The sequence below is a fragment of the Aspergillus vadensis genome (genome assembly GCF_003184925.1).
Source record: "Aspergillus vadensis CBS 113365 unplaced genomic scaffold BO88scaffold_31, whole genome shotgun sequence".
Lineage (NCBI taxonomy): Eukaryota > Fungi > Ascomycota > Eurotiomycetes > Eurotiales > Aspergillaceae > Aspergillus > Aspergillus vadensis.
Window position 1 is genome coordinate 383,030 of NW_020292069.1, and position 27,705 is coordinate 410,734.

The 27,705-nt window shown below is 49.1% G+C and overlaps 9 protein-coding genes across 9 annotated transcripts; 3 read left to right on the forward strand and 6 right to left on the reverse strand.

Annotated features, from left to right (window-relative positions):
* Window positions 1–874: 874 nt before the first annotated feature.
* On the reverse strand, window positions 875–4,381 carry BO88DRAFT_419603 (pyridoxal phosphate-dependent decarboxylase family protein; the record flags this gene model as incomplete). The annotated part of the gene is made up of 5 exons (XM_025708401.1): window positions 875–2,593; window positions 2,646–3,313; window positions 3,366–3,713; window positions 3,770–4,151; window positions 4,217–4,381. 5 exons carry the CDS (start codon window positions 4,379–4,381, stop codon window positions 875–877), a joined length of 3,282 nt encoding a protein of 1,093 aa, XP_025558199.1.
* Window positions 4,382–9,246: 4,865 nt separating this feature from the next.
* Window positions 9,247–12,186, reverse strand: BO88DRAFT_408554 (uncharacterized protein). Its single transcript, XM_025707736.1, has 5 exons — window positions 12,132–12,186; window positions 11,223–12,083; window positions 10,941–11,142; window positions 10,502–10,888; window positions 9,247–10,430 (listed from the first exon to the last, which is right to left on the reverse strand). The coding sequence occupies exons 2-5, from the start codon at window positions 11,739–11,741 to the stop codon at window positions 9,421–9,423; spliced, it is 2,118 nt and encodes a 705-aa protein (XP_025558200.1). The 5' UTR covers window positions 11,742–12,083; window positions 12,132–12,186; the 3' UTR covers window positions 9,247–9,420.
* A 1,317-nt stretch (window positions 12,187–13,503) lies between these two features.
* BO88DRAFT_374745 (ATP-binding protein) lies at window positions 13,504–16,613 on the forward strand. Its single transcript, XM_025704311.1, has 7 exons — window positions 13,504–14,255; window positions 14,331–14,636; window positions 14,695–14,901; window positions 14,956–15,015; window positions 15,081–15,128; window positions 15,195–15,350; window positions 15,409–16,613. Exons 1-7 carry the CDS (start codon window positions 13,721–13,723, stop codon window positions 16,356–16,358), a joined length of 2,262 nt encoding a protein of 753 aa, XP_025558201.1. The 5' UTR covers window positions 13,504–13,720; the 3' UTR covers window positions 16,359–16,613.
* A 1,111-nt stretch (window positions 16,614–17,724) lies between these two features.
* On the reverse strand, window positions 17,725–18,424 carry BO88DRAFT_458232 (uncharacterized protein; the record flags this gene model as incomplete). The annotated part of the gene is made up of 2 exons (XM_025711031.1): window positions 17,725–18,127; window positions 18,201–18,424. The coding sequence occupies 2 exons, from the start codon at window positions 18,422–18,424 to the stop codon at window positions 17,725–17,727; spliced, it is 627 nt and encodes a 208-aa protein (XP_025558202.1).
* A 918-nt stretch (window positions 18,425–19,342) lies between these two features.
* On the reverse strand, window positions 19,343–20,398 carry BO88DRAFT_351237 (oxidoreductase; the record flags this gene model as incomplete). Its single annotated transcript, XM_025703531.1, has 1 exon — window positions 19,343–20,398. The coding sequence occupies one exon, from the start codon at window positions 20,396–20,398 to the stop codon at window positions 19,343–19,345; it is 1,056 nt and encodes a 351-aa protein (XP_025558203.1).
* Window positions 20,399–20,959: 561 nt separating this feature from the next.
* Window positions 20,960–22,080, reverse strand: BO88DRAFT_408556 (putative isochorismatase family hydrolase). Its single transcript, XM_025707737.1, has one exon. The coding sequence runs from the start codon at window positions 21,884–21,886 to the stop codon at window positions 21,275–21,277; it is 612 nt and encodes a 203-aa protein (XP_025558204.1). The 5' UTR covers window positions 21,887–22,080; the 3' UTR covers window positions 20,960–21,274.
* A 1,177-nt stretch (window positions 22,081–23,257) lies between these two features.
* BO88DRAFT_429748 (uncharacterized protein) lies at window positions 23,258–24,510 on the forward strand (the record flags this gene model as incomplete). Its single annotated transcript, XM_025709185.1, has 4 exons — window positions 23,258–23,289; window positions 23,313–23,523; window positions 23,580–23,714; window positions 23,761–24,510. 4 exons carry the CDS (start codon window positions 23,258–23,260, stop codon window positions 24,508–24,510), a joined length of 1,128 nt encoding a protein of 375 aa, XP_025558205.1.
* A 194-nt stretch (window positions 24,511–24,704) lies between these two features.
* On the forward strand, window positions 24,705–25,658 carry BO88DRAFT_182325 (UBC-like protein). Its single transcript, XM_025701752.1, has one exon. The coding sequence runs from the start codon at window positions 24,899–24,901 to the stop codon at window positions 25,475–25,477; it is 579 nt and encodes a 192-aa protein (XP_025558206.1). The 5' UTR covers window positions 24,705–24,898; the 3' UTR covers window positions 25,478–25,658.
* A 234-nt stretch (window positions 25,659–25,892) lies between these two features.
* On the reverse strand, window positions 25,893–27,475 carry BO88DRAFT_474735 (acetylglutamate kinase; the record flags this gene model as incomplete). The annotated part of the gene is made up of 1 exon (XM_025711842.1): window positions 25,893–27,475. Exon 1 carries the CDS (start codon window positions 27,384–27,386, stop codon window positions 25,893–25,895), a length of 1,494 nt encoding a protein of 497 aa, XP_025558207.1. The 5' UTR covers window positions 27,387–27,475.
* Window positions 27,476–27,705: the final 230 nt, after the last annotated feature.

Genomic DNA, 27,705 nt, shown 5'->3' on the forward strand with positions numbered 1-27,705 from the left:
GAATGAATGAAAGAATATTAGTATGTATGGTACATCCTGATGTATTTGTTTCAAAGGGGAAGGTCAAAGAAAAGAAAAGAAAAGAAAAGAGAAAGAGATAGGGAGCGAGAGACAAGGACAAGTAAAACCGGGGCGTCCCGTTGAATAATAATGGAAGAGTGACTTTTTAGTAGTTTATAGTGTGACCAATGATGTAATTCTGTAAGATATCCACCTCCCATACCAATCTGGTACCTATATGCGCAGTCATTGAGAGATTCAAACAATCTAGTCTAGAAAGGCTTCCGGGGTAGTTTAGCTGACGGATTTCTGATCTCAACTCGTTAGCTACGTGCATTTTCCTCAGGGTAGTGGTACAACGGTAGAATGGCAGCGCTAGTGGGACTGCAATGAGGAGCGAAGGAATTGGAGAAGAGATCAGGATTCAACGAAACCTCGCCAATTATACGGTTTCTCCGCCACTGGATAGAGAAATCCATCACTAAGCACGTCAATGCTTTTTCTCCGCGGAGAAAAAGCATGCTCTCACCCGTATAAAAGACACATGAATAACTTAACTTATAGGTCTTCTTGCGCTGTTTCACTCGTCACAGACTGCAGGGATAAGTTCATGTACTTTCTAAGATTGTTGGTAAAATCTTCTGTCGAAGCACTAACTGCTAGACACAAAACGATATGTCGCATCTGGTCAGCCAGGCGACCGAGAGATATATGTACGACTTCTTTTCCTAATATCCCGCCCCCCTTTTTTTGATAGCTGTCCCTAGCTATATTGTGGTCTTAGTGGAGAATATCAAACTTCATGTATTTCTAACGTAGGTTGTAGGGAGGGCCTGTTTTCCTATTACAGGGTTTGTTACCCCCGAAATCACTATCAAGCATCAACCTCCATAATATCCTCGCCAGGTCCAGCACCTCCAGCACCTCCAGCATCTCCAGCATCTCCAGCATCTCCAGCATCTCCAGCATCTCCAGCATCTCCAGCATCTCCAGCATCTCCAGCATCTCCAGCATCTCCAGCATTAGCAGCATCTCCAGCATTAGCAGCATTAGCAGCATTAGCAGCATTAGCAGCATTAGCAGCATTCATTGCCACAACGTGTCCATAATTCAAAACTTCTCTGATTTGGTCCAACTCAGACTCCCACGAAGTACCTACTTGCTCTTCTTCCAGAGGATCCTTGTTCAGAGCCTCTACATCGACGTGAACATCACTGTTTATCGTCATCTCCTCTCGTGCAATTGGAAAACGGAGGTTGTCGATTAATCCTGGGCCTTTGGTATTGGGCTTATGATGGTCCTCGTAAATCTTGACCTGAAACTTTTGTCCAGGGCGGAAGAAGAAATCATTGTTCCCGAGAATAGCACGGTTCGTCTCTGGGAATGGATGCATTGTTTCCTCACGATACTCGGTCAATGTGAGAATCAGAGCTCTATGTTCCACGAGAGCGAGCACTCTTTGGGGTAAGGCTCGGGTGAAGGTAACGCCGCAGGCAGACAAACCCACATTTGGTGCTTGGAGCAGCATATGTGAGATATGAAATTCATTTTGAGAGCCATATAGATAAAATGGCATAAAGTGTCGTGGGTAATGGTCGTCGCGATTGGCCGAATTCAAAGGACGGCTTATGACAACCCGCTTCATCTCCATGCGGCATTCAATAGTCGATTTTGGATCAAGACCAGGGGCACTAATCGAACCTCCAATAATTTGCGGTCCTTCCTCAATGCCTTTGATCAGCGCTTCTAGATTCACGGCGCTGCTAGATTCAAATGCAAAGACCTTCTTTGGGTTTTCCCTCTTCAGATCAATGAAATCGTTCTTTACTTTCATCTTTGCAATATCGTTGGACGCCAAATCAGGGTTCTTTGGCATCAGCGTGGCTTCCAAGATGATTTGCTGGCGTTGGGTTGCTGCGTGGAAGCTCGTCTGGAAATCAAGGAAGATTTTGTCAGTTCCCCGGAGAAGGAACGTTATATTCTTGTCTTCGAGACTGTTTCGCGTGCGACACCAGTCCACTCCCTTGACAATCTCCCTTTCGAGTGTATCCATAAAAAACTGGATAAACCTTTGACTGGTTGGGAAGGGGCTCATCACAACGTTTCGCATGACCCAGAGGTCCTGAGCACAGGCATCCAATCCGAGACGCCGCATGAAATTTTGGGCGCATTGGCCATACATAGCTGGTTCAAACTGCGTTGAAGTTAGGAACAGCGGTACTCTCTGAGGATCTCCTCTCGTAGAGGTGATGGAAAGTCCATTCGCCACCCGCCTCATCAGATAGTTGGCTTCTTCCAAGTCATTATTCAGTGTGCCGTCACTCCGATACCAGTTAATTGCGAAAGCATTGATGTTGAGGTCTGATCCGATCTGTCGCAGCCAAGGCAAATCAGCATGCCAGCCCCTCTCCATAATGTCGGTCTCAGTTTTGTTGATGATACAACCGAGGACCTTCTTGCGTTCGAGGTCAACCTCGCCAGACAAACAATCGAAGCCTGCCTTCTCCTTTGGCAACGGGTTGAAGGGTACGATGATGTATTTTCGGTTATGGAGAGGATGCCGTGCATGCATGGCAGCATAACAGGCAGACAACTGGTGAAGTTAGAAGAGAGCTGACAGACTATGCACAGGGAGGGAGTCATACCCGCGCACTAGTAAAGGCTGCCTCGCCCAAAAGACGGCCATATCCTGTAGGATCTAGACCGATTGTCTGGTTAGACATCCAAGCTGCCATGGCAGCCGCACCGGGCTTGCTGCCTTCTACACCATACACTCCGATATTCTCCATAGATCCCTGAGTCAAATATGGACTGGTCCAAGTGACAAGGAACCGCATGCGGCCATCCCGATAACACAAACTTCCAGCTGGATAGGGGATGTAGCCCGCCTTATGGGGATCAACCGTAATGGTATCGGCTTCTTTTAGCGCAATCAAGTCTTTCAGCGTGTCCTCTCTCAAAGGCAGTTGGGGATTTTTCTGAACTGCCTCTTCCCCGTCCCTTTGCTGGATAGGTCCTGCCAAGTTCATTATTTCCCGGGGAATCATGCTTGCAAAGTACCCACCCCAGGCAGCATCAGCATGCACTAGGAATGACAGCCCCCTGTCCTGGAACCTTCGACGCATAGCCAAGATGTCATGCAGTTGATCAACTGCACCTTCTTCTGTTGTTCCAATAACAGCCACCACGGCATACACAGCTTGCCGTTGTTCAAGGCAGTGATTAAGCTCCTTTTCCAGGGCGTCAAGGGAAATGCGGCCTTCCATATCGAGCTCCACGCCCTGCATGTTTGCAGACCCAATACCGGCAATTGCTACCCAAGTTAGTAACTAGGATTTAAGCCCAACAAAGAAAGCTATACGCACCACCGCCTTTCGGCCATGAGTAATGCCGTGTCTGAGCGAGCAAATACTTGGCCGGCTTCTTGATACGGAACTCGCTTTCCAGCACGTCTTTTCCGGTTGTCTGGATGCTGAATGGCTTCAGAGCCTCTTCAAGATATTTGGAAGTAATCCCAAACTGTTGATAGAGAGCTTCTCCCATATCCAAGATTTGTTCGGGACGCAGGTTGAGCAATTCCCAGACGCCGAGATCTTTGAATAGTTTCTCTTCTCCAACACATGTGGTGACCCAGAAATCGTCAGCGATAAACCCAAGAGGTCCCTCTCTCATAGCATGATACAGGCTGAGAGGATAGAACTTTAGATTACGTGCTGCGGATGAATGAGTAAGCTGGATGTACATACCGAACGATAGAAAGCTTACTTACCAACCCAGATCGATTCAAGATTGGCTACAGTCCCATCACATGTAATATGACCCCAGGAGAGAGGCATATCCCTTTTGTCCTCTTCTATGTTGTAACCAAACATCTTACACAATTGCTTTCCCACTCTTAGCTCAACGACAGTAGTGAAAGGACCTCCCTCCACGGCGACATTGTTTGGGTTGTAAATCATGGTCATAAAGTAACCCAGGAGGCCAGGCATCGTCATGTCTGTACACATGTGGCCCTGGTACCGAGGATGCCAGAAGGGTATCGATTGTTTTCCCAAGGTTTCAGCAGCCTTCTCGACTGCAGCCATGAAATTTTTCCTTATTGGCTCGAGCTTTGTGCGGGTCTCGTTGGAAATGAAAACATCCTCCTGTCCCTGCTTGAGAGTTAGAGGGAGACGCAAAGAAATTACATCCACTATAGAAGTGCTGGCAGACATACATTTGTGTTGCGCTGATAGTTGATCCTAGTGTCCTCAATCTTTGCCAGGATGGCGGTGATATTAGTTTTAAAATCTTCCATATTCTCAGCCCTGGGCCCGATGAAGTAGGAGCTAATGAGCTCATGCGGAGTGATATTCTCCCCTGGATTTCTTGGAGCGGCCATATTGTTGACGATTCTGTGATAACTAGCACTCGATCTGCGGGTTATAAAAGAAGCTGTTGTCCGTCAGACAGTGTCCCGGCTCAGACTCCTATATTTATAATTTTCCTCTATCTCCAGTGCTCTGTTTGCGCCGCCAATATTGCCATAACGGACTCACGACGGAGTGGATCTCCCCTACTTTGAAGCTACCCCGCCTACCTCAGCTGATTCAACTAGCTTTCTATCATGCAAGAGTAGACGCAAGTGTGACACTGGAGGTGCGGGATTTATGCATAAGACACACATTAGCCATTGTCCAGAGCTGAAAGGTAGCATACTCTTACCTTATGGATATATGATGGCCACGTCGTCGAGCACGACCAACCAGCTGCCTGAGAATATATTTCCACAAGCTGCATAATAATTGTACCATGGTATCAAAGCACCTGTACATACTTCCCATAATGTCTCAATTCGATTGACCTGCCAATGAACAGCTGAGTCGAGGCTCGTGCGTCACTCATTGGTACTGCGAGAAGTATCGTGTCGATGGGCATACATGCATCTCGATATCATCAATATCAAAGTAGTATGCTCGGGCCGCCGACGTGGCCTTATTGTTCTCCACGATGAGGCCTGGTATGATCCTCTTGGCTATGTTCGCACTAAATGATTGATTGCCGTTGAAATGCATTGGTGTTTTGCATGGTCTTCTCCCTATTCCTGTACTCGAGAATGTGTAGTGGAATTCATGTCTTCATAGTGAAGGCGAAGCATAAACTCGGAATTTGACATTCATTTATACCATAAAAATAAGTGGTCCTAGATTTGAAACTAGAGAATAGTTCCAACGGGGGATTATACTAGATCTCCCAAAAACCCCACAGAACGCAATGCCACGCACGAACAAATAATCTATGCGCCGCCACTTCCGCGTCGATCCACCGACCTGCAACAAGCCACCAATGTAGGCCATCATCGATAATCTAGTTTGTTTGAGCGTGCAGTTGGCATTTAGAGGGCATCCAATCAAGCGAAGCCCATCATCCTTTGTTGCTGCCCGTCAGAAACAACTGACTCGCAAATCCCGAAGCCCGGAATTCCCCTGGGCCGTCCAATTCATCCAAACGGTACATCAAACCCCTGTTAACCGCCTGCAACTCACACTACAACTGTCCGCACAGACATCAGTGATAATCGCCACGTCATTATCAGCAGATAGGTAAGCCAGAATGATAGTACAGAGCGCAATGTTACTAGCATTTACACATGCTAGAGCATGGACTGATTGAGGTTTATTTGCTTCTTACGGCTACTACGTCTCGCAACGGGCGGAATTTCCATTCCCGCGCACCAGACAAATCGAGCCACGACCGAGTGGGCAGTTTTGTATGTGAAACAGAATTATCTCACTGGAGGGATATTATCATTATCTTTTGGCAAATCATTGTCGGCGGTTCCCTGTCACACCCATGCGGGCTACTGTATTGGGGCGATAACCCCTCATTTCCGGCAATAAGGCTCGGGACCCAGGAGATGCACAGATTTGGAGCACATCATAAGTTATTGAACTGCTGCCGCATCATTATGGATTTATCACTCGCTCAACCTTCCCAACTGGGTAGATTCAGCGCTATCAGCGAGCATAATGAATTCATTGTTCGAGTGTATTGACTTGCTGTTCATAGGCATACAGTGTGCCACGATTCATGCAACGGCCGGGAACATTGCGGTACGAAGGTCCTGGTTAAACAGGTTATAATAAATGGGAATATTGAGAGCAAAAGGACGGCCTTGCACCTATGCGCATTGATCCAAGCCAACCTACCACAGTAAGAGTACCTTAGAAGTGGTGCTTGGACCTCTCATCTTGATGCGAGTCCCCTAATGTGGAAATCTATCTCAGGAATTGTGCGGCACAGATCGAGTGTAGATTCCTTCTTTGTTTTGTAGGTCATGTTCGTAGTCTATGCAAAAGGGTTGTCACTATAATCGCCTGCAACCTTTCAGAGGAGGATCTAAGGAAGCGGGAGAAATGTGTGTCGTAGCCAATCAAGTATATCTGGTACATTAGGGAGCTCAACTGCGGCGGGGCGACTTCGAGAAAATCAGAAAAGAAGTAGAGTCAGATAGTTGTATACTTATCTTGCTCCCCCTCGATGCAATGCGTCCAGTTGTGTCGTATCCACAGATTAAGCAGATGGATTCTGCTTTACATATCTAGGCTTTCCGCGATAAGCCATTAATACGACGTCAGATGCCTTTTAGCCCGGTCAGGTATCCTATCGCCTGTTCAGTCTCTTATTTACCAAATATCGGTTAAGGCGCATACGCTCTCGTGAGCATTGAATTGACTTTCAGTGCATTCCTGAGTACGATTTCTTCATGAACGTTTCTATATGCTTCTACAAATAATGTAATGTCTTGTCCTCTGTGTGGATCCTTATTACAGCCTGCCGATGGGATGTACGACTGGTGAATAAAAAGCAGAAGGCTATATCCCATATGACTGAACAGCATCCAGCGGAGGAGAGACATCGATTCAAAACACGTATGCAACACATCCACCACAATCCTCACGCGGCTTCTTAACATACAAACAAACTGTTATCTCCTGACATAGCATATCTATATATGAAAACCTAAAAACATACAACAGAAGGGATTCGCTGGTGGTCACCCACCCAACTACTAACCTCCCGGCGTGTGGCTTAAGTACGGCTGAGCGGACGGGAAGCCCTGTTTTCCACACCCTATGGTCGTATGTGATAAATTATATCAAGAATACCATTGATAAGGGCAGCTATTATGTAATTGTGCGAACCAAAAGGAAAGACAAATCAAGGTTAGAGTGTACTAGACCCTGTCGTGGGTGGCAAGATTGGTCTACTTGCAGATATGTCACCACACTGACTTGAGACCTGCTTGGCAAGCAAGGGCAGCAAGATATACTGATTCGCTCGCCTAGCCATGCTAACAGTGTATAATGCTTTTTTCTGCTTTCACGTTGTATTCATGTTTTGGCGGAGTGGCGTGTTACCAACTAGACTACTCTCCTACGGCTGGGTATTCGGCCACCTTAGCGGAAATTAACCAGAAATAAGACGACCTCTTCTTTACCCCCTTTGAAAATCTTCACTCTACTTTCCTGCCAAATTCACTTGAATCGGATCTTCTGCCCTCTTTCCAATGGCGTAAACTGCGCAGCAAGCACCACAAAGCACCGTATTGGATGGCGACCGGAACAAACGGATTTTGTTGGGGCGTAAGAGGTTGCTAGCTTTGCTCGGTGTATAGGAAGCCTATGAGACACTGCATGTTGGCTTCGTGGTTATGGTATCCGCTCTTCTGGATTAATTGGTGTGCAACATGGGAATTGAGTTTCCGGGCGAGAAGGCACTGTACGATATGAGGGACCAAGTCGTTAATGATTAAACTAGAGAGCCTGGAAGATTAACCCAAGCCCTGACACCCAGCCCTCCACTGACCTAAGGTATTGGCTGAAGGCGTTAGTTTTAACAAGATAGCGGATCACATGCTCTGTGATAGCATGGTTGCATCTCACTCAGCTACAGCTTCATATCCCATCAAGACTCGGACAAGGATGAAAGGTCTGAAGCGATGTCAGTGCACCCAGCGCTTTCCTATCGACGATTATTGAGATAATTTGGGTCATTCTGTCCCTGACTTCCCTAGTTTATAGCGCAAGATTGTACATGATATTCTGATAATACCTCTAACCCATGACGGGTACTATCGATCTTCCAGGAGGGTTGTCCCCTCGAATGAATCTGTAATTAATCAAACACTGATGCAGGTTAGACCTGCTAATAAGGAAAAAAGCTTTGAGGGTCACCTAGATGGTAACCGGAGTATCTTCTATCTTGAGTGTGGCTGTGAAAGGACATAAGCCTTGGGTAACACTCCCGTTCGTGACCATTTTCATTCACTTGTGTCCACTCATCAGTGGGGCTTCTTGGGATATGTCCAGTACGGATTGCAGAACCATTCACGTGAGGGCGTAAAGTACGATTGTGCTTCATTGGCCTAGGAGTTTGCAGGCATTGTTGCGTTTGCCATCGCCAAATGTGTCTCCCACGTATACGAGGCTTTGTAGAATTGGGGCACATCAACCCATGGATGTGTTACTTGAGTGCTTGGCTTTACTTCGCGTGTCCGGTAAAGACGGGGCTCAGTGCATGATGGGAAGTTGGTGTAGCCAATCAAACAATTGAGCGGAGGTTCTAAGTGCTTACAAAAGATGTATTGAGAGGATCCCATCTGGACTGTTATGAGACCGCTTTCATGCCTAATGCACACTCCCTCATGTTATCTCAGCTTCTAATCGGTTCAAAGAATTCCGAGACTGTGAAAAGTATTAAGCCTCCTCTTTCTTCTTCCTTTTTTTTTTTTTTTTTTTTTGGCCCTCTTTCCCTTATCTTTTCTTCTTCCTCATCCTTCTCCTTCTCTGTCTTCCTGTTCCCCTTAGTTTCTTTCCCTTACTCACAGTGCGACAGACCTCCCCGGTGGCAGTGCCCACCTGAATCGAAAGAGATATATCTCAGTCAGAGGGTAACTTGAGGCAAAGTTAGTAGGTGGCTCCCAGCATATGCTGCTACAAAATGGTCGCTCAGTTTCCTGATTGAACTATTGGCTCAAATTATTGAAAAATATATTGCCGAGCTAAATTAGTTGGAGTATATGATATACTGTTATAATTTATGATTTCCGCAATGCAGTCCACTAACAACCCTCCTGTTGCGCAGCTTGCAGACCGGTAGCCTCCGGCCTAACCCTATGCGGCTCTGGGCTATTCCCAGGGGCCGTTCCGTAGTATCATCCGCGATAAATCTCGATATACTTTATATAGGTTTCACCTAGATGGGCTCCGAGTCGCCTTCCGGGGCCGTGAGGTCGGTGCCAGGTCCCGCGCAACACTCCCCGCCCCGAAGAAAGACAAGTGTGACAAAGTTACGTTATATGAGTTGATTAATCTGCTCCTTTCCCGCAAACGGACAGACATCATGATTACTAACCCCAGAACACGGTGACTGATCAGCTCAGTCGGCGTCATCTCCCAACAGTCCCCAATCGAGGTCATCCACTTCGCCATTCTCTTCCATCTCGTCCAAGGCATCAAAGGCCAAATAACAACCCTCATCATCCCGAAAGAAATCACCGACTTCATCCGTCTGTCCCGAGCTGGTTGCTAACACCTTCATGATGCATTTCACATCCTGCGAGCGACTCAGTCTCAACACCAGCTTCAGTACCGTGAGCATATCTGTCAAGTAACTGTCCGTCTCGTAGCATCCAATCTCGTCAATGATTATAGAGAAGATGGTGGTTGAGGGAAGCTGGCGGACAAGCCACTCGAATAAGTTAGCGAGGGTTGCCATGTGGCCTCTAGCTAGGTTTTGGAGATGCAAATCTTTGGCAGTCGCATTCCCGGGCCACAATGAGAAGTTAAACGCATGTTGGTGTAACATTTGCGTGATGAATGAAACCAGCATGGCGACTCCTCCGGAGCGGTGACTTAGTGCATTTGGATGATTGCAACTGTCTATGGAGCTACAGGATGAGCTGTTGTCGTCGTCCTCGTCGTGCAAGGAACAGAACCATACGACCCGCACGTGGCCTTCCCGGCCCTGAAGAGTGGAGCAGACCAGGGCGGTGATCAGGGACATCCCAGAGAGTTCATAGCCATCCGCATCCGGGTCGCCTTGGATGAGAAGCTCGCTAGAAGATGGAGAGACCAGCCAACGCCGGAATTCAGGGCTGGACACAGCGGCTTCCGCCCGGCCACGGGATGAGGAAGGCATCTGCAGGCGGTGGTACAGGATATGGGTGATATCGACAGCGTCGTTGTGGTGAACACCTAGTGTGGCTATGAGCTGGTCCCGGGTGACGGGCATGGGCGGCGGTGCTACAACCCAAGGAGGAAAGAGAAACCATGCTGGCGGGGGAGTTGGCATCATGAAAGAGGCCATGAACCCAGTTGGCATGGCTATAGTCTGATATTGAGGTTGTGCGGCGGGGGTCGGACGATAAGAGTCTGAGATTTCGAGCGTGTCGAGTCTCCCTGTTCGTTAGAAAAGTCGACTCTGTCAGCTGCTGAGGGGCTGAAGGGGAGGATAGATGATATCGATAGCATACCGCACAGACTCTTCAACATCGCTTTCTGTTCCTCGCGGAACCTCTTCTCCTGTTCTTCCGATTCGTGTTGGTATCGGAGAACTCGATCCTCTGCCTCCTGCAAGAGGTCCTTGATCATGTTCATCATGCGGGCGTTCCGGACATCTGCGAGCAGAATTGCGTGGTCTACCTTTCGCATGTTGGCGTGACACATCGCCGTTAAATTTCCTGTCTGCTCAAAAAGCATGCCAAATGCGGTCCGGTTGCTATGGATATTTGCCTCGCTAGCCAGACTCGCTAGGCGGGAGCTGTGACGATCTATTTCTTTTATACTGGCAGTCAGGGCGCCCTGGTAACCTTTTCCTTGCGTCACGGAGTCCCAGATTCGCTTGACTGCGCCGAACGGTCAACAACGAGATGAACACATTTCCTCCTGACAGCGTACCTTGATGGCTTAGGAAAAACTCGATTGCATCTTCAATGGCTTTCAGGATTGCCACCACCAAATCAACAGATGTACTTCGTATTTTGGGATCTCGGGGAAAGGTAGCAAGAAAGAATTCGATCCTTTCAAAGTCGTCCTCCAGCGTTTTGGGATCCAGGGCCTTTGTTACCTGCTCGCGCACCTGGGAAGCCATGGCTGCAGCCTGTTTCCTTCTAGTCAGGATCCGTCGGTCAAAGTGTTTCTAAACAAATCTGCTATTTAGAGAGGGAAAACTACACTCACATCAAGTAGGATATCTACAATAACCAAGAAAGGGGAGATATAGTCCACCTGTCCAGCAATCTTGTTGATAGTCTTCAGCTGGTCGGTCTTCCCCGCAATGTCGCGATACGATTTGCGGAAGAGTGCTTTCGCATTCCGACGTTTGGGAATATCATATTGACCCCGAGCTTTCTCCAACTGACTGCAGACGCCCTGCCAGCTCCGTTGATCCCGGATGCTATACTGAGTCTTGGTGCGTCCTCGGGGCTCCGGGTACTGCCGTTTCAATCCTTTCATAGACTCCGGGAGGATTTGAGACCAGAATTTCATGGCGTTGACTGGGGCTGACTCCGGACGCGACGGAATCTGTTCCTCAGCCGAACTCGAGGTCCAGGTCGGCACAAATCTCTGGGCGTTTGCATCATATTGAAGGTGCGTATGATTGAACGCCGGATGCACTTCGGGCAGGCGGTTCTCGATAAAGTCTATCGTCGCAGCCCGTCGAGGGGGACCCGGCCGTGACACCTTTGCTGTATGCATTGTGAAGGCTTCAATAGGAAGTATCATCAAGGGTACCTGTAAGGATGCCGTGAAGGCAAAATGGACTAGGAAGGCCGAGGGGTTGGAGGGGTGATGCGGAGGAACTTTGGCCGGAAAGAAGATATCAGTCGGCCCAGAAGTCAATCCCTTGGAGAAAGGCTCCTAGCTGTCGTAGCCAGGTCTGCAGGCAGCCTATTGATTGACTGATACGATCACGGAGCAAAGAAAAGTCAGAAGGCAACCATCGACCACCACGAAAGAAGCGTGGTTGGGCGCAGCTGCCCGGTCAACGACCATTGCTACCTTCTGAACCCCTGCTCAACAGGTCCCGGATGAGGGGGTATGGACGCAAAAATTAGTCTAAATTACAGAGCTGAGGGTGACCTTTACCCTAAGAACCATTGGGGCAACCGGGCAATCGATGGATCTGATACGTCGAATGCGACGCGCCACGATGCATGTCAGCCGCACGTATCCACATCAGTGCCAGAGTCCACTCCGGTTGACGTGGAAGCCACCCATGCCAATCACCTTGCATGGATCGGGCTTCATGGCCCGTCGGCGACGTTCGGGGACTCGGAGAAAGACCGTCAATACCGGTCGGGGGAGCCCCCTTGACGATTGAAATACCGCGCACTGATTCCGGGTTGGTACCAGCCTTCTGCACAGTTGTTTTAGCGTTGCATGTGCTGTCTGCGTCGGGTGAACACTATACGGAGGTATCAGCGCAGTCTGAGAATCTATCGTCATCCCTCGCCGGTTGGCACACAGCTTGCAGTTTGTCAACTATGAATGGTTCAACAGCAGAGGAGATGGGAGTGAAAGAGATGGATCAGGTCGAGGATCGGCTCGACCCGCCCTGCAGTTCCATCAACCAGCTGGTGGACAAGGTGAACCAGTTGCAACGGGAGCTGGAAGAGGAGCGCAGAAAACGCGAGGACATGCAACATAAGCTTCTGGAATCAGGGCCCAATCCTTCGATGGGGAGACCCTGGATGGTCGAATTGGATATAACACAGGCGCGTTCGTATGACGACACTGATTTTCGAGACTACGTCAGCAGACGCCTAAATAATACTCTGGGATCTATGGATCTCGAGAGGATGCAGGGGCGCAAACGGATAATGATGAGTGCTATGGAGGCTGAACTGGCCTGGTTAAAACGGGAGGATGAAGTATGGTCGAAATTGTCACGTGATGCTGCCGAGGAGCGCGAACGCACTGCCCAGATGAAAGAACGACTGCTTCAACTGGAGGCTCAAAGCGCCCACTGGGACGCCCAACAGAAGTCCAAGGAGCCGGAGGGAGGGGAAAGCGAGGCGGGTGCGGTGGTTGTGGAAACAGCGGCTGATGAGGCGGATCGATGGCCGACCCCTCGCCTCAATCGGACAGAGTGGAGATCCTTCACGCGGCTTGAGAGTAACTTCACCTTGGATGTTCTTGACGATGAACCTTCGATGACATATGTGCCTTACTATACCTGGGGCCGAAAGGCTTCACGGCCAATCGACGACGAAATCTCGACCGCCAAGAAGAAACAGTTTGCTCCAGGCCAAGGGCCCATGCCCGAGCGCATCCGTATCAACTCCCGCCACATCATCGCGACTCTGCAGAAGCTGGATTCAAAAAACTTTGAAGATGAACGAGAGCCTCTGATCATGGTTCGACCCTTTAAAGCGCTGGTATACTTGGAAGAGCATATTCTGCAAATCCACCAGGCACTGAAGGAGAAGCATCAGATTCAGTCGGACGGCTGCCAGGAGCTAAGCACGCTGCAGGATCATGGCCCTGATGGATTAAAGGATGCCCAGGTATCTGGTCAGCAAGAGAATGGAGCCGATCAAGAGGGTGAACCAAGTGAGGAACGACAGGAGGAATTGAGCCCTGTGGCCAAAGTCCTTCAGGATCCCTATACGTCGTCGCTAGTGGCCCTGGAGCAGTGGCAGGTGCTTGTCGAGTTCCTGAATACGGATCTGAGGATGAAGATGGAGTGGCTCCGAAGTGACAAGTGTCAGAAGGTGGCCTTTGCTGACTTATGGTATCTCTTCAAGCCTGGGGACGAGGTGGTAGACCAAGGGGGAAGGCAAGCGTATCGGGTGATTGGGGTGACCAGCCCAAGTCACCAGTTTATTTCCCCGTATCGCACCTTTGGCGCTGGATCCAACAAACCCGAGACATCCCCGGTGATCATATTTTGTGTGTACATCGATTTCGACGGGAAGATTCTTGGCCCGGTGCTTAGGCAATTTGCCATTCCCCGGTTTGATGGGGAGAAGGCAGTGACCTCCTTGCGCGTGTGCCCAATGAGGTTTGCTGAAGTCCGCCTGGGAGAAGACTCAAGTCAAGGCAGCTTTCGAGGGAAGCTGATTTCTCGAGGGAGGCAGTTTATAAACGTGATCTCCTCCCAGAAACACATGCACTATAGCGGTCTCACGTTGGACAGTCGAGAGCAGGTGGATGGACAAGTGGTTATTGACTTCGAAAGAGCCCTGGAAACCAAGGACCGCGATCAGAGTAAAAGAGTTAAGGATGACAGCAGCGATGCCACGGACACCGAAGATGAGCCGGGTGGGGAAGATGAAGAAGGAGAGAATATGACATGGCGCCCGAAAATTGGCAGTTTGCTTGGAGTCGATCTCCCTCACTTAAAGGCCAGGGAATGCTACGAATTTTGCTGCAGGCAGGAGCAGGTGTTTGCCGATCAGTGGGCCGAGGTCAAGCGCACTGAAAACTATTGCAACAGCCTTGTGCCCGAGGAGCGCTGGCGAGAGCCTTCGCTGGCCATCGAACCTCGGGCCAAAGGCGCCCCCTCACTTGACAGGGGACTGGGAGAGGAAGACTACGTGATTATGAGCTACCGCGTGTTTGGATTCATCCTGCGGAGCCGCAAATGGGGTAAGCACAGGTTTCCAACCCCCATCAATTAGAACTTTACGGACTGACCAATGTGAAGCCAAGCTCAATCTCACTCATCTCAGCTATATTCGACGACCTCGGGGAGACACAAGTGCAGGAGATCAGCAACAGGACATGGCCTTTCATCAACTCGTCCTTGAGGAAGAGCACAAGAACATGTTGCTGTCACTGGTGGCACAACATTACCGTGACAAGGAGTCCCCGACGGCCGGGAACGAACAAGTGGACATTGTTCGAGGAAAAGGTATCCGCGTCACTGTGATCACATGTCGTTAGATTGGCTAACGACCATTGCTAGGCAAGGGTCTTATCATTCTCCTCCACGGCGCCCCTGGAGTGGGGAAAACCACAACAGCAGGTGCGTGTGCCTTGAGGGAAAGGGAGTAAGAAGCCCCTTTGCTAACCATGACCTGAACCATCCAGAGGGCGTTGCAGAGTTATTTGAAAAGCCGCTGTTTCAAATTACCTGTGGTATGGCAGCACGGGTCCCTAGAGAATTTATGTACGGCCATTAACTGACTGGGGACGGCGATGTAGGCGACCTGGGGAGCACTGCCGAGCATGTCGAGCGCGCGCTGGAGACCAATTTTGCCTTGGCCAACCGATGGGGATGTATTTTGCTGCTCGATGAGGCAGACGTCTTTCTAGCCAAGCGATCCCCTCAAGATTTTATCCGAAATGGGTTGGTGTCCGGTAAGGAGATGACCCATGCCTGGCCCGATATGTTGTCTCCGACTAATACTTGGACTAGTCTTCCTCCGGGTGCTCGAATACTATGCGGGAATTCTATTCCTTACTACCAATCGCATCGGGGACTTTGATGAGGCATTTAGCTCCCGGATTCACATCAGCCTGCACTACCCACAGCTGACTGATAAAGCTACCGCCGAGATCTTTCAGCTCAATATTCGGCTAATGAGGGACCGTTTTCGACGCAAGAATCGCAGACTCACCATTGACGAAGATGAAATTTTAGCTTATGCGTTGGACTACTGGAAAAGGTATGAGACCATGCGATGGAATGGCCGGCAGATTCGGAACGCCTGCCAGACAGCTCTGGCCCTTGCAGAATTCGATGCTGGCGGCGGAAACCACGAAGAGATCCTTGATCCGAATGCGGAGGTTAAGCTGTCTGTCACTCAATTCAGAACGGTAGCCAAAGCCTATCGGGAGTTCATGTACTATTTGAACAAGTTGTATAAGACGGATCAAGATCGCCTGGCTCACAAAAGGGGTCTCCGAGCTCGAGAGCTGCATGGGAAGGAGATGGACACGTTAGACGGAAAAGGCCCGTTTGATGAAGGGGAAACCCATCTTCCGTCTCAAAATCTGAGCGAGCAGCATCAGTCACCCTCAAGGTTGACCTCAACCGCCACGGTGATGAGCCCCCAGATGGGATCTACTGGCCTGGCGGCGGAATACCCAAACGGGCTTGCTGGAAACTATCCCTCAGCGATGCTGCAGGCCCAAGCTGGATACGGATTTCTCAACCCCACGATGGGACCGCAACAGCAGCCTCAGCAACAGCAACAAGTTCCCCTGAATCCGCACCAGAATGCTCAAATGTTGCATAATATTAATCCGGCGTTGTATCAACAGTTCCTTGTCCCGCAGAGTCAGATGCAGCCGGCGACCGGGTTTCCGGGGGCTATGCAGGGTCAGCCAGGCTTCATGGGAGATGGTACACATCACAAGCCTTGAACTGAGGTCTGTTTATGCTTTCTCCGTTGCCCTTGAATTCGGTTTCAATTTCTATCTTGGTTTTGTCGTTGTTCAATTATTGTTCCTGCCACCCGCAATTCGGAACTCATTCTGGAAGGGAAGTCTGGTTCCTTGGCTTCGTCGAAAACCCTGGATATGAGGCTTTGGTCCTAACATGGTCCGTGTGTGTGGTACTCGTCCATAACAGAGTTTAAACCCTCTTTCCTCGGAAATATGAGTAGTATGATAAGAATGAGCATAACTGCGTATGCCAAAAATTTTCGAGTGAGCAAAATGCTACTAATGCCAATCTGATTCCTGACCAAGGATAGCTACTAGTAAACAAGACACCAAATGCAACTCAGTACCTGTGGGGAGTGGGGAGACCCCAAGAAGACCTTCCGATCGCCTTTAGGTCAACCCAACTTTCACCTTCGCAGCGGCACCCGCCGCTAAGGTTGATACCGGAACTCCACTTGACACTTATCATCATAAAAGTAATTACATACGACCAGAGGGTGTGGAAAACAGGGCTTCCCGTCCACTCAGCCTTACTTTAGCCACCTGAGTCCGTAGAGTTGATTGTCGAAGATCCTTCCTCGCTTTTTTGTTGTTGTTTCTGAACTTGTCCTTCTCTACTTGTCGTCGAACCTTGACAATTGTACAGAGAGTGGGACCATTAATGAGACACTTTGGGAACCACCACTATTTGACACTTAGCAAACTGAGACATGTTACTCCGCTACGGCCAGAGAACACCTATCATTGGCATGTTCTGCAGGTAAGTTCGTATTATTTCTTTGTCGCGTAACGCTCAGACACAGTCTGAAACAATAACAAGGCGTTGCTGGTTACCGGGACAAACTATTGAACTTTGGCTACGCCAGCACGACCTGCCATTGGCCTGTGCTCGTATGACAGTAGGAGACTCCAAGTCTCTAGCTTCACGTTTGAGGAGGGTGAGTCCTCCACCAACTGCCTCCTTTAGTGCCACTAATAGCAAGTTACAGGAAATCCGCAGCAGCACCCTCATGAGATTCACACACTCCTACCACGCCTCGAATTTTGGCTCACAATCTTACAGCTTCTTCCAATATATTTATATTCCTGGAATTGGCTCCTTTCTGGAAGGTGACCTTTAGGATAGTCTAGCCGCCGATGTCGTACATCGCTTAGTTCAACACTCATGGCCATGTAGTAGACCCTTGAGTCTACATTCAAGCAAGCCTTCTTAGGACGCTCCCTTCCCCTCGTCCTCCTCCTCCTCACCTCTCAAAGATCTTCGCGCGGCTTCCAAATCTTGACATGAAATTACAGAACATTGTGAGACGTCGTGTCATGGAGCTTCTAGATTGTTCCCAACATGCTACCTAAGCTCCCCCTCCAACCATTGTGTCATCGACAGAGCAAATAGGCACGTATTGTCTACATCTCCGGCTCTCGCGTCAACCTTATAAGTCCACATACCGGTCCTCAGAAACATTTTAAGAATCTGAAAATCTAGTAAAATATCACTGCGGCCGCTACTAGGCATGTAGTCGACCTGAACCCCACGGGCGTTACGAATAGTGAGGTGGGCTAGATCATTGAAGGGCGTAGTCCTAAATGGCCCTGTAGTAGAGACTTCATCGTCACGACTACCATCGGGATAGACAACAGAGGCGCTCACTTTGAGGGTCGCATTGACCAGGCCCTCATCGGGAAGTGCCAGCTCGTTCTTTTTGGATTCAGGCAGATAACCACGCAAGTAGATGAAGAAGACACGATTGCTTCACTGGGATGTTAATATCAATATACTATTATCAAGACTAAGCTGCACTTCAAGGAGAGGGACGATCTTACGCGATAATGGGTGTCGGGGCAATCTCAAGGAACTTGATCTTGAATATCTGGTCATCCTTTGGCACGGTGTCGTAGATGGCGTTGTTGTGGCCGGGGACCATGTTTTCTTCTTGGGCCATAATATCCTCGCTGACAAGCAATTCTTGCTGTGTGGGGTTGGTATTGACAAGAACAGCGAGTGTAGCGGTGCAAAGAGACAAAATTTGCAGAAGAATTGAATTCATCGCGTGGCAGTGGTTGTGGATTTAAAGACAGCTCAGGGTAAGCTTAGCAATGAGGGACGAGAGGAGTGCTGGCTTTATGTCACTTGACTGCCTCCCGATAGCTGCCCTAGGTAAGCTAGGGGCTTACCACAGCGCTCCGGACTATAACAGATATACCCAATCTTGGATCTAGTTCCATGTTCTAGAGAGGTTAACTTTCTCTAGACTTTCTTTGTATGGGTGCCTCCGGGTAGAGTACGTGCCTGCAACGGGATTTAAACCTGTAGTTTCTCGATACTAATACTAAGAAGAGAGTTTGTTTATCTCTTCTTGTACAAGTAGGGCCTTCCTGGTGATGATCTACCACTACGCCACTGCAGGCTCTAACGGGTCGGTCACCTAGTCCCTTGACGCTTCCTTTAAAATTCTGTACACCTTAGCGGAAGCGAGGCGAGTCAATCCGAGTCATGCTTGTTGGCGTAGCGGCAGTGTTGGGACTTTTTGTTTGAGCCACAAGGTCTCAGGGTTTCGTGTAACTTGTAGGAGAAAATGGGGTACATCCGGTTCTGATCTCCCCAGAGTAGCTCTGTGGGTTGGGATGGCTGTCAACCATCAGGGTTTTCCTCCGTTCAACGTGACATTGCATGTAACTATTGTACTAAATATGTACTAGCAGCGTAAACGGACCCTGGCAGAGATTTTATCTGGTCCAGCAAGATGGCACATAAGAGATGTGAAATAACCCATTCCAAACGATTGTAGCGCTAGGGTCGCCGGTTTATAGGCACCCATCCGTCTATTGACCGCACACAAGCCACACGATGGCAGGTTAGTACTTGAGTGGGTGACAACCAGGTCTCACTTGTGCATTCAAAGGGTTTTGGTGAGTGGGCTGTGCTGTGCCATGCTGTCTACCTGGCGAAACCTGTATACGGACCCCTAGACAGGAACTACCCCTCCCCTCGTCTGCGGCTTCAACAGCCCCAACATAACCTGTTTCGACCTCCAAGCTGCCCACTCATCCACGGATCTCGTCTCCTCCTCTTCTCCCTCAGCCAGCACCGGTATCTTCCCTCCACAGATCCTCCGCATGGATGCTGACTTCGCCGGCCTGACCAAATACGCCACACTCCGTCTCGGTACGAATGCCTGTTCCCCGGGTGCAGCTAAAACCCTATGCAAGGAACTCCGTAGCAACTGACCAGTCCACTCTACTAGAGCATCACCAATATTGACCAGCGCACAGCCCGGCAAGGGTCGAACAAAACGCCAATTCTCCATCTTATTCTCGAGCCCCGCAGGGAGGATCTGCAGACCTCCAATAACCTGGAATAGCAGCGTCGTTGTCCCAATATCTGTGTGTCCGCCTAACGAGATGCGATCTTGATTCGCTTCACCGGATGCGTGGGGAGGGCTGCATAGCAAGCGGACAGATGTCTCGGACTCCTGATCTAGTGGACTGAGTTTGCTCAGTGTACCGCGTTCGAGGCCGAGATGGTCATCCAGCGTTTTAAGAATCACGTCTAGAGTTGATGAAGCGTGGCGGATAAAATTCTGGATCCGAGGGCGCTGTGCCTCGATCGGAGGTGCGTTGGTGCGGGGAGCACGATTACCAAGGATATCGTCCTGATTAATGTTGTAGAGGTGCATGTGGTCGAGCTTGCCGTCGTCGGTTTTGAGCGCTCCCATGCGCTTATAGCCTGTAAGGTCTTTGGGCGCGTTGTAGGCGTATTGGTCGAGTGTTGTCTGGTCGAGGGAATAGAGCTCGTTGTCCAGATCGAACATGGTTTCTGCATCGTGGAGGAGGGTCCTGCCTTCTGCAGAGTCGTGTAAGTCGATTAGGAAGAATCCCCATTCGCGGCCGGCGGCAAATAATCTTTCTCCTTCGGTTGGGTTGCCGGATTGTAGGTCCGAAAATGAGAGAACGGGAAGGTCGATGGTCGGCGTGTCAGCGGGGAAGGGGGGAGCTTGGGCGAAGTAGCGAGTGGTGGGCATTGCTGGAGTGGATGTGTCTTTGTGACGTTTATATGAATGAGTCGGCTTTACGTTGGGATTCGTTGGGGATAGTGGGATACATATAATGTATTCACGGCTACAAGGAGATGAGGACGAAGCTGCGGGGTGATACCTCTTGGTCTTCGCGAAGAGACAAATATGAGGGAAGAGACTGTCCTACTTATTCTGTTAGCCATGGAATGACAGCCTTGTGTACATGATTAGTGCTTATTGTCAGCGTCGATCGTAGCGTACTAGTGCTTACGCATTCGTCTCTCCCGCCTGGGCACTGGTCAGAATTAAATCGACACATGCGATGACAAGCAAGGATTTGGCAAAATGCTATGACAATGAATCATAAGACCAGCAGAGATCGACCAAAACCAAGGTGGGGAGACTTCTGTAGTAAGATAGATTCCTTACATCCAGTCGCACCTGCTCCTCGAACTTCGATTAAACGCATCTGAGATAACAAAACGCTTCCATCATATAAAGCCCACTACTTCCGCCAAACTGTCCCTGGTTTGAATTCTGCTTGAGCCTCACTGCATGCTTTGCGCATATTACACCCAAACGACAACATTGGCAGTCATGCAATGAGAAAGAGGATCTAAATCAAAATCATGACTGTATGTTGGCTTTAATTTACTTCGGTCTAGTTTTCATATGATTGTTCATCCATTTACCATCCCGAATATTATCAGTTTTGATACCCCTCTATACTTCACAAGTATAGATAACAATTTTTGCGTCCACGCCACCCTTCATATATATGTAGTAGTTACCTTATAATCATAATATGTATGTAGAAAAGAGAAAGTTCAGTATGAGACCAAGCACCTAATCGAATGTCTTTTACGCGACTAGCATAATGCTCTAAGCAGTAATATCACGAGCAGAGACAACCGTCGCGAACGCATCCTCCAGCTCACTCAACGCCACATTCTTCAAAGTTGCAGCCTCCACTCCAGGAATATTCCGATCGCCCACCGCATCACGCACAACCACAACCTCATAACCAAGTTCATTGCCAGCCCTGGCAGTCGTAGAGACACACACGTGCGCCATATAGCCGACCAGAACGATCTTCTTCCCAACATCCCCGAGACTGCTCAAGTACTCGTGCAATGTCGTCTGAGCGAAAGAACTAGGGAAGTTCTTGCTGATAACCTTCTCCCCAGAGACAGGAGTGAGTTCGTCGAACTCATTTTCTAGGTGCGTGCCCGGAGTGAAGACGGGAGCCCCTGGTGGGGTCTGGTGAACAACATGAACGATGTTGCTGCCGTTGTGAGTACCGTTGGTGCGATACTTAGTCAGAAGGTCCGAAATTACTTTGCGGCTGTCAGAGATGCCCTCGATCTGGAGGTGGCCGCAAGCGTACTCATTTTGAGCGTCGATGATGATCAGGGTGGAGTCCTGGACTGAAGCGGTTGATGGAGGAGCACCAAGAAGTTGGCGGAGAGATTTTGCTGGGGCGGATGAAGACATTGTGATAAACAATAACCAGGTTTGTGGATAGAAAGTATTGGCTGACGAGTAATGCTAGTCTTGTGAAGAGTGGGATATCTTGTCTGATGTGTGAGACGGAAAAGGGATCTGAACGAACAACGCAAACCTACTTATAGACAAAGACGCCTATTATATTACTCAGTATTCCGCACTTAGAGAGGCGGGGTACCTAGATGAGAATGATGTCTCATTTGGAGCCATGACCGACTCAAATAGCCCACGAGCTGACCGTGGCGAATAAGGTCATGCTATTCTTCGTCTCTATTTCTTGGCGGAATATACTTCCGTTTTGGGTTAGACCAAATGCACTGGGTCAGCGGATTCTGTTTTGTAGAATTCCTCCTGCAGATGCATCCTCGATATTTTCTGTCCATGATGTCGGTAGGAAAAATGAATGAAAATCATGGGATACAATCAACTTTGAGAGCCTGCTGATGCACCTCGTCATATTCTCAAAGATCGGGATTCTCTCAAATCGTGCTACTTGCTGCAATAATCTCTCGTAGTATTCCGTTGAAAGATTCGAGAAACGTTTGCATGGTTACTTAATAGCCTACGATCCTGATTGTTCATATGATAATCAGGAATACACATATCGATAAGACATTCCTCCAAATTTCAGTTACCATTTCTGATCAATTGACAAGGCGTTGTATACTATCTACCCCCAGTCCTTCATAACATTTAGGCCGAATGTTAAACACAACTTATGTAATAGCTGACACATCCTTAACATCCAAATGGCGTTTTTCAGGCGTCGCATTCGCCCCCATCAAGCATCATCGACGTGCATACTGTCCCCACTATTAGCTTCAGTCTAGCCTGCATTCACGAGGAAGCTAAGCCGACTAGTTGCACCCTATGGGTTTGGCTGGGATAGTTAGGATCAACGTTTACTGCTGGTGTAGCTTGCCATGAGGGTCAAGCAACGGTCCGTTTGCCAAAACTGCAGATCGAGGAAACTTGGTGTACGTGGGTCACCATTCTACATTGAAGAAAGAGGCTCATTTCATGCATAGTGCGACGGAAAGTCACCTGAGTGTAGTCAGTGTCTACTAACAGGCCGCCAATGTCCGGGGTACCCAGTGAACTGGTCCTTCGTACAGAGCCAATCAAAACCTGCCCAGAGTAGAAGATCACCATCGAACATATCAAATCGGGATCACAGCCCCCGAGACACTGCAGAACATGAAACATCCTTATCGAACATCGCTTTTCGACCGTTGGAAGAAACTCATTCGCTTCCAACTTCAGGTGCAGGCTACAACTTGCATCGTGCCGAGCAAGTTGACTTCATAATAAGAAGCTATGTGCCTAACGAAGAGTTAGAGCTCCCCGGCATTATCTCTAATGAGCCACGGCCTCGCATATGTGGATCATGGGTCGAAGTTCTTCCCAGTCTGAGCGAAAACACTGATTCTAATATCATTCTTGCTGCCTCAAAAGCTTTATCCACCTCAATTATGTCCCGGGGATCCCCAGAAAGAGTCTCGGGTGTTGACAGCACGCACAGCTACCTTAAAGCACTCAAATTGATGCGAAAAGAGCTCAAGGCGGCGAATATGTCATCAGATCGAGAGCTACTGGCATCAATAATGTGCCTCAGCTTGGCAGAGGTCGGTTCTGCCACATGATATCTACTTTTAGAGGGCGCTTTGCTTATGAGATCTAGGTTATGTTTCCTGGGCCAAGTGAAGGTTTAAAGATGCATATAGATGCCGTGGCACAAATTCTTCAGGCTAATGGACCCCAGCGTTATCAAACCGGGGTTGCCCACAGGTTATTTATCGGCTTCCGCCCTTTATTGGTGAGCAATACATCCCAGTGTCCGGGGTGTTTCTAATGCCTTGTAGATGATAAACGCAATCCAATGCCGAACTCCATCTTTTCTGGGGTCTGATAACTGGAAGACGACACCATTTGCAATACTTAGCCCATCTCCAATGCAGAGTCTTCTCAGCCAGGCCGCTGCGCTTCCAATGATTTTGCATACATTGGATAACTTATCTGGTCCAGATGCTTCAGATGAAAGCCAATACGAGTGTAAACGCATATTGAACTGCTTTGATGACTTGTTGAAGGGGTTAAACCAATGGGAGGCATGTGAATCTAACATTGCGACGTCTCCCCTTTACTGGTACCGGGATCAGGATGCAGAAGAAATCCCATGTATCTGGTTTCCTAGTATTACTATGGCCAACGCAATCACCTATATCTGGGCGTTTCGTATCATATGTCTTTGCGAGATGGAGCGTCTTTCGTCGTCTCTCCCACAGCCGAGCTTTGAATACCTGAGGATCTTGAAGGAACAGCACATTGAAAGTGTCCAGATAAGTTCAGAGACACTCATGAGGCGGATATGCGAAAGCATGGAGTATCTTCTCCAGGACGAAATGAAACTTTTCGGTCCTGCTTCTACAATCCTGCCCCTTCAGGTGGCCTACGCGGTAGCCACAATGAATGGTACTCAGCACAACGTGGAATTAGGCATCCTGAAGAGAATTGTCGAGCGGCTAGTTCTCAAGGGACTCCAATCTTTTCCAATGTTGATATTTGGAAGGAACCCTTTTCTTCACAGATGGAAGAGATTATCAAACAGGTAATTGGCATAACTGATAGGTGCGTGGTTACATAGACATGCAATTGCAGTATCTGTGAGTTATATTCACAAACTGGAAGTGGATAACTAAGGGAGAATGTTGCAGGTGAATGTATAAAAGAACAAAAAAGTCTTCAATCTCGACTGACGATTCACTGGAAGCCCGTGGCAATACAATTCCCTACCGCGTGGATGTAAATCACTCACACCAGCCATGCATACCCTCCTACATCCTCAGTCTATCTTTATAAAAGTGGGCAATTACCACCATGAGGAAGTTAAATAGCTTCTAGGCAACATCACCTTAGGGAACCAAAGAAACTGCAACTTAAAGACACACAGACTCCCTAAGCCTCGGAGAACCAAACAGAAACCCCACCAAACACCCCAAAATGGACATCATCCACCACCAAAACCACCTCTCCATAACCACCGCCCTATCCTACCTCACTACACCCATCCCATCCTACTCCCTCCGCCGTATCCGAGCCGAGTTTCTCGCCGCAACTAAAACCGGGCCAACATCCCCACAATGCGATTTCATCTCATTCCGCCCAGCCAGCCCCGACCACCTCTTCGATATTATCGGCACAATAGTCGGCCCAGTCGGCAGCCTTTACGAAGGAGGCCTTTTCCATATCCACATCCGCATCCCACCATTGTATCCCGATCTACCGCCGGTATGCATGTTCATGACGAAGATTTGGCATCCGAACATTGGTCCATACGGGGAAGTCTGTTTGAATATTTTGCAAGATGAGTGGAGCCAAGCACTTTCTGTGCGGACTGTTCTACTGTCGCTCTCTGCTATGTTGGGGGATCCGGGGATGGGGGTGGAAGGTGGTAATATTGTGTATGGCTTTGCGAATGAGGACGCGGGAAGCATGTTTTTGGATAATCGGGCGATGTTTAAGATGGCTGCGAGAGATTGGACGAGCATGTATGCCTCGGGGGCGGACACCCTAGCGTGATTATTTGCAGGCGTGTGGGGTGATTATGTCTGGGGAGGCGAATCATCACATTGGCCAACGCTTTTGTACACTAGCATTTCCTAATGCAGCATACCTTTGGCAGAAAAGTCTTTACCAGGCTTTAGTTTTTAGTACAATTGCTTCCCTCTCAATAAGACACACACAGCTTTGACTCTTTGGGGAGAAAATATAAACATTGTCAAGGCCAATCAATTGTCGTTTTTGCTAGCTCGTCAGTGAGATTTTTATGACTGCCCAAGGCTAGGATAAGGACCCCCCTTATGCGGTTCAACTTGGTATCTTCCGACGAGTATCATAACTCCTATTACAAAAAGCTGATATCAAGTGCAAGAAAGTAACTAGCTAATAATCTCCAACTCAGCCTATGGTTTATGGCCAGTCATGGAGAACACCATCATGCCTGAGCAGCGAGTCCCTGGACTTCAGCCGTTTCCAACCCAACCCCATCCCCCTCATAACCATCCTGGAACCCTAATATCAACTGCCTAGCCTCCTGTTGATTCAACCCGTACCAAAGCATAACCCAACCTCCATGCTGAAATCTCCCCGTTGCGCGAGCCGAAAACCACTCAAGTCTGTCATCATCATCACGAACATTCCATACCAGTTGGGGAAAGTCTTTCGTGATCCGAACAAACATATCATCAGCAACAGCACCCGCACCCATGATCCCACTCGGGAACGTAATCAAATGCGGTGCGCCACCAGAGCCAAACGCGACGACGGCCAACGGACTCAAAGATGACGGATCATTGAAATACATCTTGAGCGGCCGATTCCTCCGCATCTCATTCACACAAAACCTCACCTCGTCGTCCCGAGCTCCCTGCCGTGCCAAAGCATGTACCAACCTCTCCTCATCCCTAAATTCCGCAGAAGTAGTACTATAAATTTTCGTTCCGCGCTCAATCAAAGTCCCTGCACCAGAGGCCGCAAAGACCTCCCGCTGCAAATCCACGGGATGAACAATCGACACACTAGACGTACCCGGTAACCCCCGCAAAAGTTCCTCCACAGCACGAATCTTCAACCTCGTCCCATACTTCACCCAGTCTTGAGCCATGAGGTCCTCAAACTCCTCGCTGAGATTAATCCTCTCGATCCTCTTCCCCGTCACCCCATGCACCAAGCCCCCCTTCTCAGCAAGATAAACCACCTTCTTCGGCTTCAACGCCCTTGCCAGCTCACTAGCGGCAAGATCCGCATTTACATTAAGCACTTGCCCATCCTTCGTCTCAGCCATAGGCGTAAGAATCGGCAGACAAGACGCCCTCATCGCCGAAACAATCGGCGCCGTCTCCACCTTCGTTATCCGTCCGACATGACCATATCTCTCCTGATCGAGGTGCTCGGCCTGGAACACACCCGCTGTGATCGGCCGCGCCTCAACCCCGAGTTCTTCGAGCGCTTGAACCAATTTAAGATTCTCCTCGAGGAAGAGTCTCCGATCAAGAGCTAGGGTCTTGCCATCTGTCACGCGGATTCCCTCCTCGAAGTGTGGTTCCACGCCTGCATCCTCGAGGATCTTGTTGAGTTGGGGTCCGGCCCCGTGCACGATAACAGGGTAGAGACCCATGCGACTGAAGAAGGCGAGGCTTGACGCGAGGGTATGCAGGTGGGTGTCGAGTATCGCACCGCCAACCTTGATGACCGCGAAGGGCTGCTGTGTAGGGGACTGAGGTGTGGTGAAGTGGGATAGGTACTGTGCTGCAGTTCGCTGGGAGTCGATGTGGTTGAGGATTTGAGCGATGGTCGACCTTGTTGAGGAGACTTGGTAGTCTATGGAGGGCGAATACTGTCGTATTTGGTGGAATGGCTGTTGTTGACCGAGGAATCTACGAACTGTGGTTTGCCCCAGGAAGGATAAGGCACAGCGGAGGAACGACATTGCAGCGGTAGGTATACCACAAGAAATTAGATATGAGCTGGCTACACCTCGGAAGGAGGGATGGAGTGAGCCATTTATGTCCTCCAGAAATCCACCTGACAACATGTGTCACCCACGAGTCTACATTTCTGCACAAGGGACTGGCTGACAACTCTTCTCCGTAATTTGTTTATAGATGCGACTAGTTCGATATCCTTAGGGGCAACACGATACAATGAACAATCCGCTAAGCTGAAGCATGATGTCTCAAATCCCGCACAAGCACAGGCCATACATACTACTCCACGGAGTACCGCCACTGAACAAATCAGAGGCAAGC

Bases quoted from the DNA above. Each gene is read 5' to 3' on its own strand.
- BO88DRAFT_408554 (XM_025707736.1), bottom strand. From the start codon at position 11,741: ATGCATACAGCAAAGGTGTCACGGCCGGGTCCCCCTCGACGGGCTGCG. The intron at 11,143-11,222 runs GTGAGTGTAGTT...AGAAGGAAACAG, and splicing joins TTGTAGATATCCTACTTGAT to GCTGCAGCCATGGCTTCCCA. The intron at 10,431-10,501 runs CATCTATCCTCC...GGAGACTCGACA, and splicing joins GTGCGGTATGCTATCGATAT to CGCTCGAAATCTCAGACTCT.
- BO88DRAFT_374745 (XM_025704311.1), top strand. From the start codon at position 13,721: ATGAAGATGGAGTGGCTCCGAAGTGACAAGTGTCAGAAGGTGGCCTTT. The intron at 14,256-14,330 runs GTAAAAGAGTTA...ATGAAGAAGGAG, and splicing joins AACCAAGGACCGCGATCAGA to AGAATATGACATGGCGCCCG. The intron at 14,637-14,694 runs GTAAGCACAGGT...ACCAATGTGAAG, and splicing joins CCTGCGGAGCCGCAAATGGG to CCAAGCTCAATCTCACTCAT.
- BO88DRAFT_408556 (XM_025707737.1), bottom strand. From the start codon at position 21,886: ATGTCTTCATCCGCCCCAGCAAAATCTCTCCGCCAACTTCTTGGTGCT.
- BO88DRAFT_182325 (XM_025701752.1), top strand. From the start codon at position 24,899: ATGGACATCATCCACCACCAAAACCACCTCTCCATAACCACCGCCCTA.